The 12,694-nt window shown below is 38.8% G+C and overlaps 1 protein-coding gene across 2 annotated transcripts in view; it reads left to right on the forward strand.

The window, feature by feature from the left end:
* The window catches only part of rgs6 (regulator of G protein signaling 6), a 74,494-nt gene that overhangs the window by 52,560 nt on the left and 9,240 nt on the right, over window positions 1-12,694 (forward strand). For both annotated transcript variants that reach the window (XM_018690840.2, XM_018690839.2), the window contains exons 3-13: window positions 1,465-1,561; window positions 3,189-3,239; window positions 4,279-4,385; window positions 6,531-6,582; window positions 7,941-8,005; window positions 8,264-8,340; window positions 9,539-9,620; window positions 9,808-9,882; window positions 10,246-10,347; window positions 10,535-10,596; window positions 12,557-12,667. In XM_018690840.2, the coding sequence (XP_018546356.1) occupies window positions 1,465-1,561; window positions 3,189-3,239; window positions 4,279-4,385; window positions 6,531-6,582; window positions 7,941-8,005; window positions 8,264-8,340; window positions 9,539-9,620; window positions 9,808-9,882; window positions 10,246-10,347; window positions 10,535-10,596; window positions 12,557-12,667 (881 nt within the window). The remainder of the gene's footprint in view (window positions 1-1,464; window positions 1,562-3,188; window positions 3,240-4,278; window positions 4,386-6,530; window positions 6,583-7,940; window positions 8,006-8,263; window positions 8,341-9,538; window positions 9,621-9,807; window positions 9,883-10,245; window positions 10,348-10,534; window positions 10,597-12,556; window positions 12,668-12,694) is intronic.

The following is a 12,694-nucleotide window of genomic DNA, read 5'->3' on the forward strand; positions in this document are numbered from 1 at the left end:
CTCACACATTATAAATATACTCATGAAGCTAAAAGGGTCGGAAAAACTGTACACAGCATGAGGACATATCTGCAGCACAATGTACTGTAGGTACTAGAAGTGCAGAAGTAGAAAGTGTTTTTCTCTGAACTAGATGTCTGTCAATGCATGACTGTGAGTGTGCACCTATTGTTCTCTGTAATGTTGTTTTTAGCACTTTACTGTGATCACTTTAATGGTTCAGGTGTAGAAAAAAAAAATCATATGTAGCCACTTATCTCTCCTTTGTTCTCTCTGTTCTGGATTTGATTCAGGGTTTATATATAGCTTCTGGGTTGTGTGGTAGTTTTGCAATAGCTGTCTCCAAAGCGACCAACTTCTCACTTCCCACTCTCTGACGCAAACAAAAAAGCATCTGTGCAGAGAGGGGGTGTCACATTGCAATCAAAACAAAAGTAAATTCAAACTCTAATACGATCACTTCAGTGCAAAGTAGGCAACATGTTCTATTTAACATCTGTGCAGTTGTGATTATAGGTCAAAGACGTGTGCTGTCCTGTTTATCACGTGATTTAATGTGACTCAGTAGATTTTCATCCCACTTTATGCTGTTGTAACCACTTTTATAGACATTATGAGCCTATACTAACAATATGCAGGGATCAAACTAGTGTATTTAGTTTGTTTAAAGATTCCATAAGAAGATCGCATAAGATGGTGTCATTTCTTCCTTAATGTGTGCAAACAAGATGTGGGACAAGACATTAGAGTGAAGCATTAATCTAAAGAGTAAATCAATGAGCAATTAGCTGTGGAAAGAGAACAGGTTTGATTTGAAAGAACGAGCAGAAAGGCTGGAGTTAAATTAGACTTTATTGGTATGCATTTTTAGTTACTCCAGCTAGTGCAGCATGAGCTCAGTGCTGAAAGTGTGCTGTTTTCCAGGAAGTTCAAGTGCCCACTTCATAGCATGCATAAACATTAAAATTTCATGGTCAAATAAATTAGATGGCTCGGTACCTCAGAAACTCTGAAAGCTCTGTGTCTGTGCTGAAATAACAGCAAATCTGTTCTGTTTTGTGAACCAGCCAACATATTTTATGCTAAAAGTACACAAACTAGTAGCTAGCAGCTTATGTAACTTTGGTCCCCATAAGCTGATGGGAAGTGAGCTGAACCTGGTCTGCATTCTGGATGAATAATGAGGACTACAAAGGACACAGAAGTTCAAGCGAATGATTTGGTCTATAAGTGCAGACTTTGAAAGAGGCAGCCCCCATATTGAGACAAATTGCAATTATAAAATGCAGTATACAAACTGGCCCATTAAAAGTAATGTGATGGTTTATTGATATTAAAATGCTAAATACAGCCAATCCTTGCCCTATTACAGTTTTGGTTTGATTAAACTTTTGAACCGTTCTCTCCTTTTTCCTTTCTGTCTCTGTCTCTCTTTCTGTCCTCTTTGCCTGTCTTCCTCTGCAGATTGAAGATATTGTCACTCGCATCCAGGATGAGACAGAGGGTGTTCCCATCAGAACTGTCAAAAGCTTCATGACCAAAATCCCCAGTGTTGTCACAGGTAAGAACTGGAGAGAGAGAGAAAGAGATGTCAGAGACTGACAATGACAGACCCTGCTGTCTGCAGACATTAACTGTAAAAAAGTGCATTATTGATGTGAGAGTGTCTGGTGAACAGAGATGAGAAAAAGACAAATGGAGACCATGGAAAATGCTGAGATGCACTGTCACTAGATCCTCATATTTCTGGAAAGCTGGAAAAATGGTAAATTGTACAGGAAATTACTTTTGCAGTTTTCCTACAGATTTAACAAAAGACCCTTTTGACCATGTTTCTAGTCTTCATGCAATGCTAAGCTAATGGGCTGCTGGTTGTAGCCTTACATTGATTTGACAGAGGTGGTATCAAAAGTGAATAAACATCTCTCCAAAAAATATGAAACTAGCTTGAAACTGCATGTGAGGTGCACCTTCAATTATTGTCCTCAGAGAAAAAAAGTTCAACAACCAGCTGCTGCTCTGTTTCTGTCTGCAATGTATCACTGGAGGATAGCTGGATGGCTGGAGGGGAGAGTGAGAGGACAACATATGATTAAAAGGTTGGAAAAGAAAGTGTGAGTGTGTGGAAATGGAATGAGTAATGTTGTCCTCCTACTGTCAAGGTGCCCCTAAGCAAGGCAATCAACCCCTGACTACTCCACTAAAGCTGGGACTATAAGGGACCGTGTGTGGACCCATATTAATGTGAATCACTGGGAAAGCACACTCTGTCACAGTTTGTAGATAAATAAACATTTAAAATAGAAAAATAAAAACATTATCAGTCATTATTGACCCTGACAGGTATAGATAGATGTTAGCCACCTTGCCTGCTGGCTGTAGTCGCTTCATTTGATAACCTAAATCACTTTAACAGTCTGGAGCTGCAATGGGAGGCTTTGACACACCCCAAACAAATGATGGAAACAAAGAAAAGCTATTAGCATTTTTCTTTGTTTTTTTTCAGCCTTGCACTTATGGAAAATGCATTACCCCAATACGCCATAAGCAGAGCGTATCAATAAACACGATTACTACAGCAGCAGATGGATTTGCAGAGCAGCAGCTCAAATGTTTGCAGTTGAGTGCAGAGGGCCAGGAAACTAATGAATGATGGAGAATTAAACGCCACCTCCCTTAGGACTCAAGGAAAGCACAGGGGAAGCACAGATAAGATAATACTCTATCTCCACTGCAAAAGGCTCACCTATTACAGAAAATACTACCAAGTCTCTAAATATTACTCTCCTGAGTGTCAGTGCCACGAGAGTCTTCATTTTCAGAAGTTAAAGACTTTACTTGGCTCATTATTTCATTTTGAAGATAAGAGAAAAAGCAAAAAAAAAGTGTATTATATCCTCATTAGGTCTCTTGTTTTGAAATTAGTTCTTGAAAAAAATCTGTAAGCTGAATTTGTTTAAAGCCAGCAGAATAGTCTTCTATTACACATGATTTTCAGTGCTGCTCAATTCATCACCATGTTGTCTTGCAATTAGTATTTTTATTTAAAATCATCTTTTGTTCTTACTTGGATTTTTGTATGGATATCAATGAAAACATAAAATTTTATTTTTCTTTTCTACTCTTTTTTTCCTGTCGTCTTCTCTTTTTTAACATTCATTTTTCTTTCTCTGTCTGACCTGATTCAGGTGCCGATATTGTGCAGTGGCTGATGAAAAACCTGTCCATCGAGGATCCAGGTAAGTTTTGAAAAATAGTACCAGACTGTACTGTGCTGAATATAGTGACTTTGTTTAAAGACCACACTGCAGGAGTCCTATAGAACTACAGGGTGTTACTGAGATAATGTGGCTGTGTGTCACTGTAATATATGAAGTAAAGAGGAATATCTTAATGTTGAGAATTTACTTGAAATGGCAACCAGTTTCCCACCTGACAGCTCATTTAGTGAAAGGTCAGACACAGCATGTGATAACTGCTCCTGCTCTTTCATTAGGAAGAATCTTTTGGTGCAAAGGGCGTGCATTTTCACCTTTTTAGAAACACTGGTATGTTTGATATAAACACAAGATCTTTGCAGTTAGCCTTGATTGCCACCTTGCCTGAACAAGATTCTACTTACAGAAACTCAAACATTATTTAAAAAAATTAGGTTTTTACAAGTTAATGTTGGGGAATGCAGTGCATAAACAACACAGACTTAGCAGGAAAATAAGAAAACAAACGTTTTAACAAAACAGTAGTGGTTAGTATTTGCAATGGATTTGTTGTTTAGTTGCTCTGACCCGAGGCATAGTGGTGGGAGAGCAGTGTTTATTGTTGGTACAGTAGCCCACGGCGTGGATACTGAGTCAATCATTGAGTCATCCGTGTACATTCCGGCTACATCAGGGCCGAATCCTATAGCTGAAATCCCATTTGAAGTAACAGTGATACAACAGGCTATTTAAATATATGGTAAACTGTGATCAATGACTTTATATGTAGTAAATGTATGACATTTGAATGACGTAAAGATGGGGACATTTATGGCTTTTATGGCAACATGAAAAAAATCATCAGACTGTATTCTTCAGATATTTAGATTTGGCAGCCGATATATTGTGTTGCATTCATGTCTTGTTCTAAAGTGTCGTTTTCATATGTGTCTAGTTTGACTTCCTGGTCCTGATATTGTTCCTACTTAGTTAATGCTGTCCAGATATTGCATTACAGGTAATATGTGGAGAGCGTAGGAACCTGCTGTGATCTGTACTCCTTGTTCTGTTCCTTTCACAGCTGAGGCCATGCACATCGGGAGTCTCATTGCAGCTCAAGGGTACTTCTTCCCTATCTCAGACCATGTCCTCTCTCTCAAAGATGATGGCACTTTCTACCGTTTTCAGGTGAGCAAGAGCATCAAGTGAAACACACAAGTGCATTTAGAATCAATAAGTCATATTTACTCTATTTTTAGCTAGTTCAAGACTAATACTCACCCTGCAAAGTAATTTCTGTGAAAACTGGCTTTTAGGCACTCAGTGTCTAGGCTTAATCTTAAAGGTTGGTGTGTGGTTTAACCCTTTATTGGGCACTCATTGAAATACTAGAGTGTGATAGCAGGGCACAAGACGTTTTTACTTTTGTGACATTTTTGAAAATATTCAATTTTCATTTAGAAAATCAAGATCAATGAAGTTACCATATATGGTTCCTCCTTAACACGTTTCATTGAACATAAATAAAACACACACACACACTCATAAATATATACAAATGTTAGCACATTAACATACTAAAATAGCATGATAAACATGGCAAATATCATACCTGCTAAACATCAGCATGTTAGCATAGAGGATGTTAGCATATAGCTTAACGCACTGTTGGGCCTAAGTACAGCCAAACAGAGCTGCTAGCATGGCTGTGGACTCTGTATAACATTTTTTTAATCTCAGCCTTAAAGTCTTGCTTCAGGACATTTCAGCTGATAAAAGCAGCTTGATAAATAGCTAAAATTCCCAATTTAAAGGTCTCCACTTTTATGCTACTTTTGAAAATGTATATTTTGGGCATGTACACTGTGTATAACAACTTTAAAATGATGGCTCTTTCTTTTAAATAGATTGCAGTACAATCCATTTTTTCTCAAGTAAATGAAAATTGCCCTGTGCCTTTTGTAACAGACCTTAGTTCAAACTAATCACGTCTTCATTTTGCATTAGTGTGAGAAATACTGAAAAAGTCCAGCGAGGTCAATCTGATTGTGAGGGCACTTCATAAAGACCCCAATCAGCCATTGAAGATTACTTGTTCCGTTATGGAATTACAAATCAATCTTGATCTAGATGACAAATAGCACTGTCCACTGTCTACAGCTTCTTCAGTACTATGTTGGGATCCTGGGACCCTATTAAAAATGAATGGTGATCTTGTAAAATATTCATCAAGCGAGTGAGGGAAGCAGGTCTGGGTTTGGACTGAGTAGGCGGGTACCAAAAGCCTGACAGAGACACAGTGTAGTAGAGTAGTACACTAGAATTAGTGTCTCATCAAGAAACAAAAAAGAAAGCAAAGCGTGCTGACATTTTACTCCTCCTTCACTGTTCATAGATAACACAGTGGCATTAAAGTCACAGATTAATTATGCCAGGCTGTTTTATCCTGAATTTCCTAATTAAAAAGAGGAAACAGTGTTTTCAAATTCCTCAGTGGGGAACGGTGAGGCGGCACGTGGCGAGATTAGAATGATCTCTGCATAGCATAGACTTTCTTCCTATTCACCCTGTCTTGTCAGGAGGCTGAGTCTCCATCAGAGCTAGAGGAGCAGTTTAATTAAACCAGACGGCAGTGCACATCGGCATGCTTTGACCTTGGTCCTCCTCCTTCAAAGTGAAGTGGAAGAGAAGACAAGAGGAGGAGCAGGGCTGTTTGCCATAGCATAAAGATAATCACCGTTCATTAGCATTTCATTTTTCAGGCAAATTAAGTGCAAGACAAAGAGAAACACAGAGACAGAAAATTAACACTATGTAGTATCTCTCTTCACTTAAACAACTAAAGATGGTTTTAAAACTGTGATTCAAGACCATGTGAGCTATGTCGGATAACAGTCCCATCAACATCTGTTCCTTGCCTGCTGGCTTTATGCTTCTGCTTTCCCATTGTTTATTTTGCAGCTTTCACAGCTTCTCATTTTATTGTGTTATTGGCACACCAGCTCCTGTGCAACACCCCAGGATGTCTCTAACTGGGGGAAAAGTTTTAGGAGTCAGCTGAAACTGAATGCATTCAGTCATGATAATAGAAATATTTTGATGCTCACACAAGGCAATCATGTGCACTGCTGTGTCTCAGAGGCAAAACAGCTGTCTCGTAAAGGTCATTGCCATCACTCCAGTTTTCTCAGGAAGTTTGGAAAGTGTGCATTTGTCTTTATAGTTTCAACTTGGCAATTTTTTGATTACAGAAGCGGCATCACTATAGTATTTGTGTATCACTGGCTGATCTGTGTTTTTCTACTCTGACCCTCTCACTTTGTCCCCCCTCAGGCACCGTATTTCTGGCCATCCAACTGTTGGGAACCTGAAAACACAGATTATGGTGAGAATCTTAAAGGGATATGTGTAGGAAACATTTGTGTTTTAGCTTGTCAGTGGAAAAACATTGTGTTTTAAAGAGCAATGGTTGGTTATAAAATTGAATAAGCAGTTTCCAAATAGTTATATAGTACCACTTTATAGTACTAACTGTATTATTTGACAGGTCTTCAGATTCCAAAAACTGAAATTCACGATCTCAATGTTGTTGTTATCTCAAAGTTTAAAATGCTCCTAATGGCCATTACCCATTGTAAAATGTGTTGGTGCACTGAGGGTGTACATTTAATTCAGAGTAAATGTTTACAAGGCATTAATAGGAGCAAAGAGTACACTTCCAGAATGGGCAGAATACAAATAAACATCAACAACAGCTGCAGGATTTACTCCTCTGTATATAGACTAATTTTATCAGTCCTGTCCCAGTCTGGTCCCAAAACAGCTCTTTTGGAAAATGTTCTCCCCCCATCCAAACTACATCTAATTAAATAAAAAAAAGAGTAAAGATATACTTAAGAAGCTGTAAGCCTTGGTGCATGCACAGGTTTAATAGAGACAAATATATAGGACTATGAAGTGTAGCAACCAATTAGATATTTCCTGGATCAATATTTTTGTTTGCATGTAACCTATACTGACATTTAACTTTATAAATCTGTGATATCACCCACTCATGTGATTGATATTTGATATGACTGGACATTTCTACTTGATCACACCAACAAAACTGTGTGGAATAACACAATCATCTTGCTAAACTGCTACAATTATTTCATCATTGTGGGGTTCACTTAAGAGTTGTAGCACGTTGTCATGACCTGAATAATGTTTCAGGAAACATATAGGCAGTGTTAATGCTGCATGAGAACTATATATAGATAATTTCAGCATGTAAATTCATTGAATAGCTATTCAAATCACAAATAGTAAAACCTGACTTGGCAATGTAAACACAATATATACTGTGTATATATTCATGGTTATACTTGAATATGAATGCAAATAACTTCCAGCTGAGCTGTGTGCCGTAGCACAACTTGTCCCCTCTGCTGTGGACAGGAGCAGTCAACAGGATTAGTCATTCACTGTTCCACTTCCTGCCCTTCATCCTGTCACAGAAGCAGCCATGGCTGGGGTTAAGGGCTCAGTGCCCCTTCACACTCCACTTCATAATCCTAAAGCAACAGATAGGTGGACAGGTGGCCTCTGAAACTGATTATACTCTCATACCATGGGAGGTGAGGAGAGGTGAGGCAGGTACATAGGAGGATGAGAGATGCTTGGATGATTGGCTGAATGGAAGGAGGGAAATGTGCATCCTGATAAACCCCAGTCCTTCGATCCTCTCTGTCTCTCTCTCAGCTATCTACCTGTGCAAGCGGACCATGCAGAATAAGACCAGGCTGGAGCTAGCAGATTATGAGGCGGTGAGTGCTTGACTGTTCCTCTAAGCTATTACTTCTTAGTATCGATCTGTGTGTCAAGCTTGGAGCAGAAAAACACAACCTCTTAAAGGTCAGACTTGTGTGTGTCTGTGTTGATGTGCGATCTACATTGCATCTGCAAGTGGCCTCAGACTTTAAGACTTTGGAATTTCTTAAAAAGCATTTTAGTTTTAGTATTATTTTTTCTTTGGAGAGTTTTGATCACAACTCGTTTCTGTATCTCTATCTGGTTTCTAACAGGAGAACCTAGCCAGGCTGCAGAGAGCCTTTGCCAGGAAGTGGGAGTTTATCTACATGCAGGCTGAGGCCCAGGTCAAGTAAGTGCACTCTGTTACCATGGCAGCACATGAAACTACAATGCACACAGTGATGCCATTCACACCTAAGGTAAAAGATACAATACAATACAATACAATATAATTTCAGTGTGACATCCCATATCACAAGCAGTGAGTGGTTCTGACAGACTCCATTAACCCCTATGTAATGGAGTTTCTTATAACATTACCTCTCTGGTGTCATCGGGAAACTAGAGGTCGATTGCTTCATGTTTCTGAGCTAGACCACATGACAAATAATTTCTTTTAAACCAGCAATGATAGACAATGGGCATTCGTAACATATTGCAAAATTGAGACAAGGGATGTAGGATACAGTACCTGCATTGCTTCATGTTCATGTCACCGGTCTTCACCAAAGTTGTTAAATTTGATTTATCACAATTAAAAAAAAAAAAAAGAAAATAATAGTAATAATAATAAAATATATCAAATCCAAAAGATAACATGCTCCCAAGACTTTAGAAATGTTAGAAATACACAGCAGGAACCAAGTCATCAAAATGTATCTGCATGCAATCAGCACAAATATCATGCAGGGATCTTAATGTTTTGTGTCCTCTAATCAACTTATGGTCACACAGAAAAATACCGTTTAGACCAGGGAACAGTTTTCATATTGTTTTATCCACTATGGCTGAAATATGTAAAGCAAACATAAAGATGTATAATAGCAGTGGTATTAAGATACTACTGGAGAAAGTACTCGTAGTATCAAAACTAAAATTATTCATCTAGCAGAAATTGGTCTCTGTAAGTTTTCAGTGACTGTACAGTGTATTACCCGATTATTATTCATTGTTGCTTTCATGTGTAAATACCATTTTACTGTTGCAGTTGCAGTCAGTGTGTTGCTTGCAGTAGATTAGTCTACAGAGTAAATCAGTGTCAGAGTGTAATGCCAACTCCTGTAAGGACAAGTGAGCAGCAGTATATACTACACTTCATTGGTTGCGAACAGTGCAAATAGACAGAGAAGATGGTGCAGAGACAGGATCAGGGAGCATGCCAAACCCTTGAGCACACATTGTTAAAACTGATGGACAATCCTGGACTTTATAATGCCCAGTCCATCGCTCCCTCTCTTTTTATCCTCCCATTCTGATTCAACTGCTTCATCTAATGCTGATGCCAGAAAAGCTGCAAGATTTCTCACACTGACTGATCTCATCTGCAGGATCGACAGGAAAAAGGATAAAACTGAGAGAAAGATCCTTGACAGCCAGGAGAGAGCCTTCTGGGATGTCCACAGACCTGTGGTAAGCCTCTGTCTGTGCATGTGAGATTTTAGCCGCCCACGTCATCTTCCATCCACACTCTATATCTCTTCTATCTTTCCAAAGTTGTGTTTGGGTTTACTGTAAAATACTGTGCCTAAACACCTAAAATGCAAGACTTAAAATCACCAGTGTTGTAATAGTCTGTAATAATGTGTTTTTTTTCCAGCCTGGATGTGTTAACACCACAGAGATGGATATCAGAAAATGTAGACGCATGAAGAATCCTCATAGAGTTAAGAAGGTATGAGCTTTGATGAAGATGTTTCATGAAACCTTCTCATACAAGCATCTGTTAACAAGAAATATACACATTAAAAAACATTGTGAATGTACTTTAATTTTAGAAATGCTTGGCTTTTTGCAATCAGAGGACATACGCTGAGAAACAATTTAATCATATCAGCACTATTCCTCAATGAGATTTATTTTCATCCAAGCAAAAATATTTAAAATAGTTACGTTTATCCCTTTAATTTTACAACTCAGTGCATCGTGGCCGTCTTAGTAGTTGTTTCAATGCCTTCTCTACACTGCAAGAAAATAATAATTACACATCCTATCTCTCTTATTTCTTCTCGTCTCACATCATGTTCAAATGGTCCAGTCAGTATATGGTTTGGCGGAGGAGGGAACGCAGTCTCAGAGTCCCATACACACTCCCTCACACCACTGCAGAAAAGGGACTAAGGAGGATGTGGAGAAAGAGGTAAAAAAAAAAAAAAAAAAAAAAAAAAAAACTTCTAACATTGTTAGAAGTGATACTGAGCTACGTGTTTGCTGCAATTTGACAATCATACACTGATTAGAACATTCAAGGCACATGCTGTACCTTTTTTTTTTTTTTTTTTTTTTTTTTGTAAACAAACGTTTACTCCTGTCATGTCCTGTTTCAGATCTTATTCCTGAACACCCAGCTAGATCGTCACTGTATGAAGATGTCTAAGGTTGCTGAAAGGTATGGGAAACTCACTTCTCTTCTGCACTAAAAGTACTGCACATCCTGAGGAGCATGTCTAATTTTTATCTCATCAATCTGCACATTACGGGTAGCTGAGAGGGGGACACCAGCTTTTCTCATAAAGAGGCTGCCTGCCTGCTTTCCCATCTGCTGTACATCTATAATCAAACAAACCTGTGCTCTCTGCTCTCCTGACTTCCCTTCCTCTGTATCTGTGCTAGAACAGTGGCAGATGGAGGTAATTTGGTTCTGAGTCCTCTATCTGAACCTGTGGCGGTTTGGCATTTAGAAACAGAGTGTAGGTATGAAACAGAGAAGTGGTACTGTTGGTGATCTGAGGGTGAATTGGATTAGGATTTAGAAGGTGTTTGCAATTTACAGTAAGGCACAGGCCAGCACATATCACTCAACATGCATGTCAGGTTACTCACAACCATAAATATTCATTGAGAAGCAGGAGAATAACAGCAGCAATCTAATACTACAAGATAGAGTCAAGCATCCAGGATGAGATGGTTGAAATGAGGTGATAAGATGCAGAGGTGCTGAAAAATCTCATTACACTTCATCATACATCTTGGAGGCTGGTGTTTCTCTTACTCTAAGAAATTGAATATTTTAAGTTTTACAAATTTTGCAATTATTGTGGGGCTGTGGGGTGTAAGATGTACAGGAGTTTTTGTTATTTTGTCCCATTCCTTTACATACTTGTACTGTATATGAGTTTCTACTGCCTGTCCCTTCCATGGGGCTGACACACTTTGGTGTTTTGCCTCCCTGGCAGTCCCATCCCTCTGTTCAGTCAGTCAGGACAGCCATTACTTTCCCAGCCAGAGCAGAAAAACTGTGATTATTGCTGGCTGTTCGCTCGCTCTGCCTCCCCGACCCTTTAACCTCCTGTCTTCACGCATGGAGCTGAGTTTAATTGGTGCTCCACAGAGCGGAAAGTCTGGGGCATTAACCCAAACCTCGCAAGAAAAATCATGACATACAACATCAGTCGTGTTGGATGATAACAATCAAAACAACTGGTATCATAAATTTAGTTTTGGATCACTTCACAGGAATAATTTGTCTAATATAATCATTTTTTAGGTCAGAAAGCACATAATAGTTCTGTAGGTTGAAATGTTTTCTCTCAAAAATCCAGGCTTTTACAGTAAGAATGAGTTCATGTTGAAATGAAACAGCTGCTGCATAAATATGTCATAAATGTGTTGACAGAACCACCTGCAGTGCAGTTTGTAATGGATTCTTTAAAAGGGTTTGTCATTTATGGTAACATGCACGCTCTGGTCTATATGACATCCTTTATGTAACTGAGTATTAGTTTAATTGACTGATCAGTTTCCAGTGGCTAGATGGTTGTTAATTTGTGAACATTTACACCTGGAAGGAATTTGTTAGATTAATGCTCTGGATCCAAATGTCCAGTACCATAGATCTCCTAAACGTATCTCCCTGACACCATAAAAAATAGTCCAACTAAACTATCAACAATTGTGTTTTATTGAGTTCATATTCTCTAGTGCAATAACATGTAAATCTTGTTTAAATATTTCAGAAAGTACTGAACTTCTTCTGCCTGTTCCTGGCTTTTATTTATGGTGTGTTATAGCTGCAGTACAGATACTGTACATACTGTATGTTATCAAGGAATTCTACATGGTGCATTAAACATTTCCAGAGTCGTGCTGTTGTTGATGCACTTTGTGCTTCACCGTGTCTCTCAGTTCTTGTTTATCTCAGATTATCAAAGAGAAGTAGGAGGTCACATCTGAGCTTTGGTGATTTTGATCAGAACAGATGTATGGTTTTCTTTTTTCATAATTTGCTCAATTTACTTATGAAAACTTTGAAATCACATTTACATGTAAACAGAGGAAATACTGACCTTCTCTGTCCTCTGTCCCCTGTGTTGTTTGTATGTGTGTGTGTGTGTCTCTTTGCGTGTCAGTCTGATAACCTACACTGAGCAGTACATGGAGTATGACCCGTTTGTTACTGCACCAGAACCGTCCAACCCCTGGACCAGCGATGATCCCTCCTTCTGGGACCTAGAGGCCAGGTACAAAACCAGAGACCACAGCAGTGT

Source organism: Lates calcarifer, linkage group LG7_1 (genome assembly GCF_001640805.2).
Source record: "Lates calcarifer isolate ASB-BC8 linkage group LG7_1, TLL_Latcal_v3, whole genome shotgun sequence".
In the NCBI taxonomy this organism is placed as follows: domain Eukaryota; kingdom Metazoa; phylum Chordata; class Actinopteri; family Centropomidae; genus Lates; species Lates calcarifer.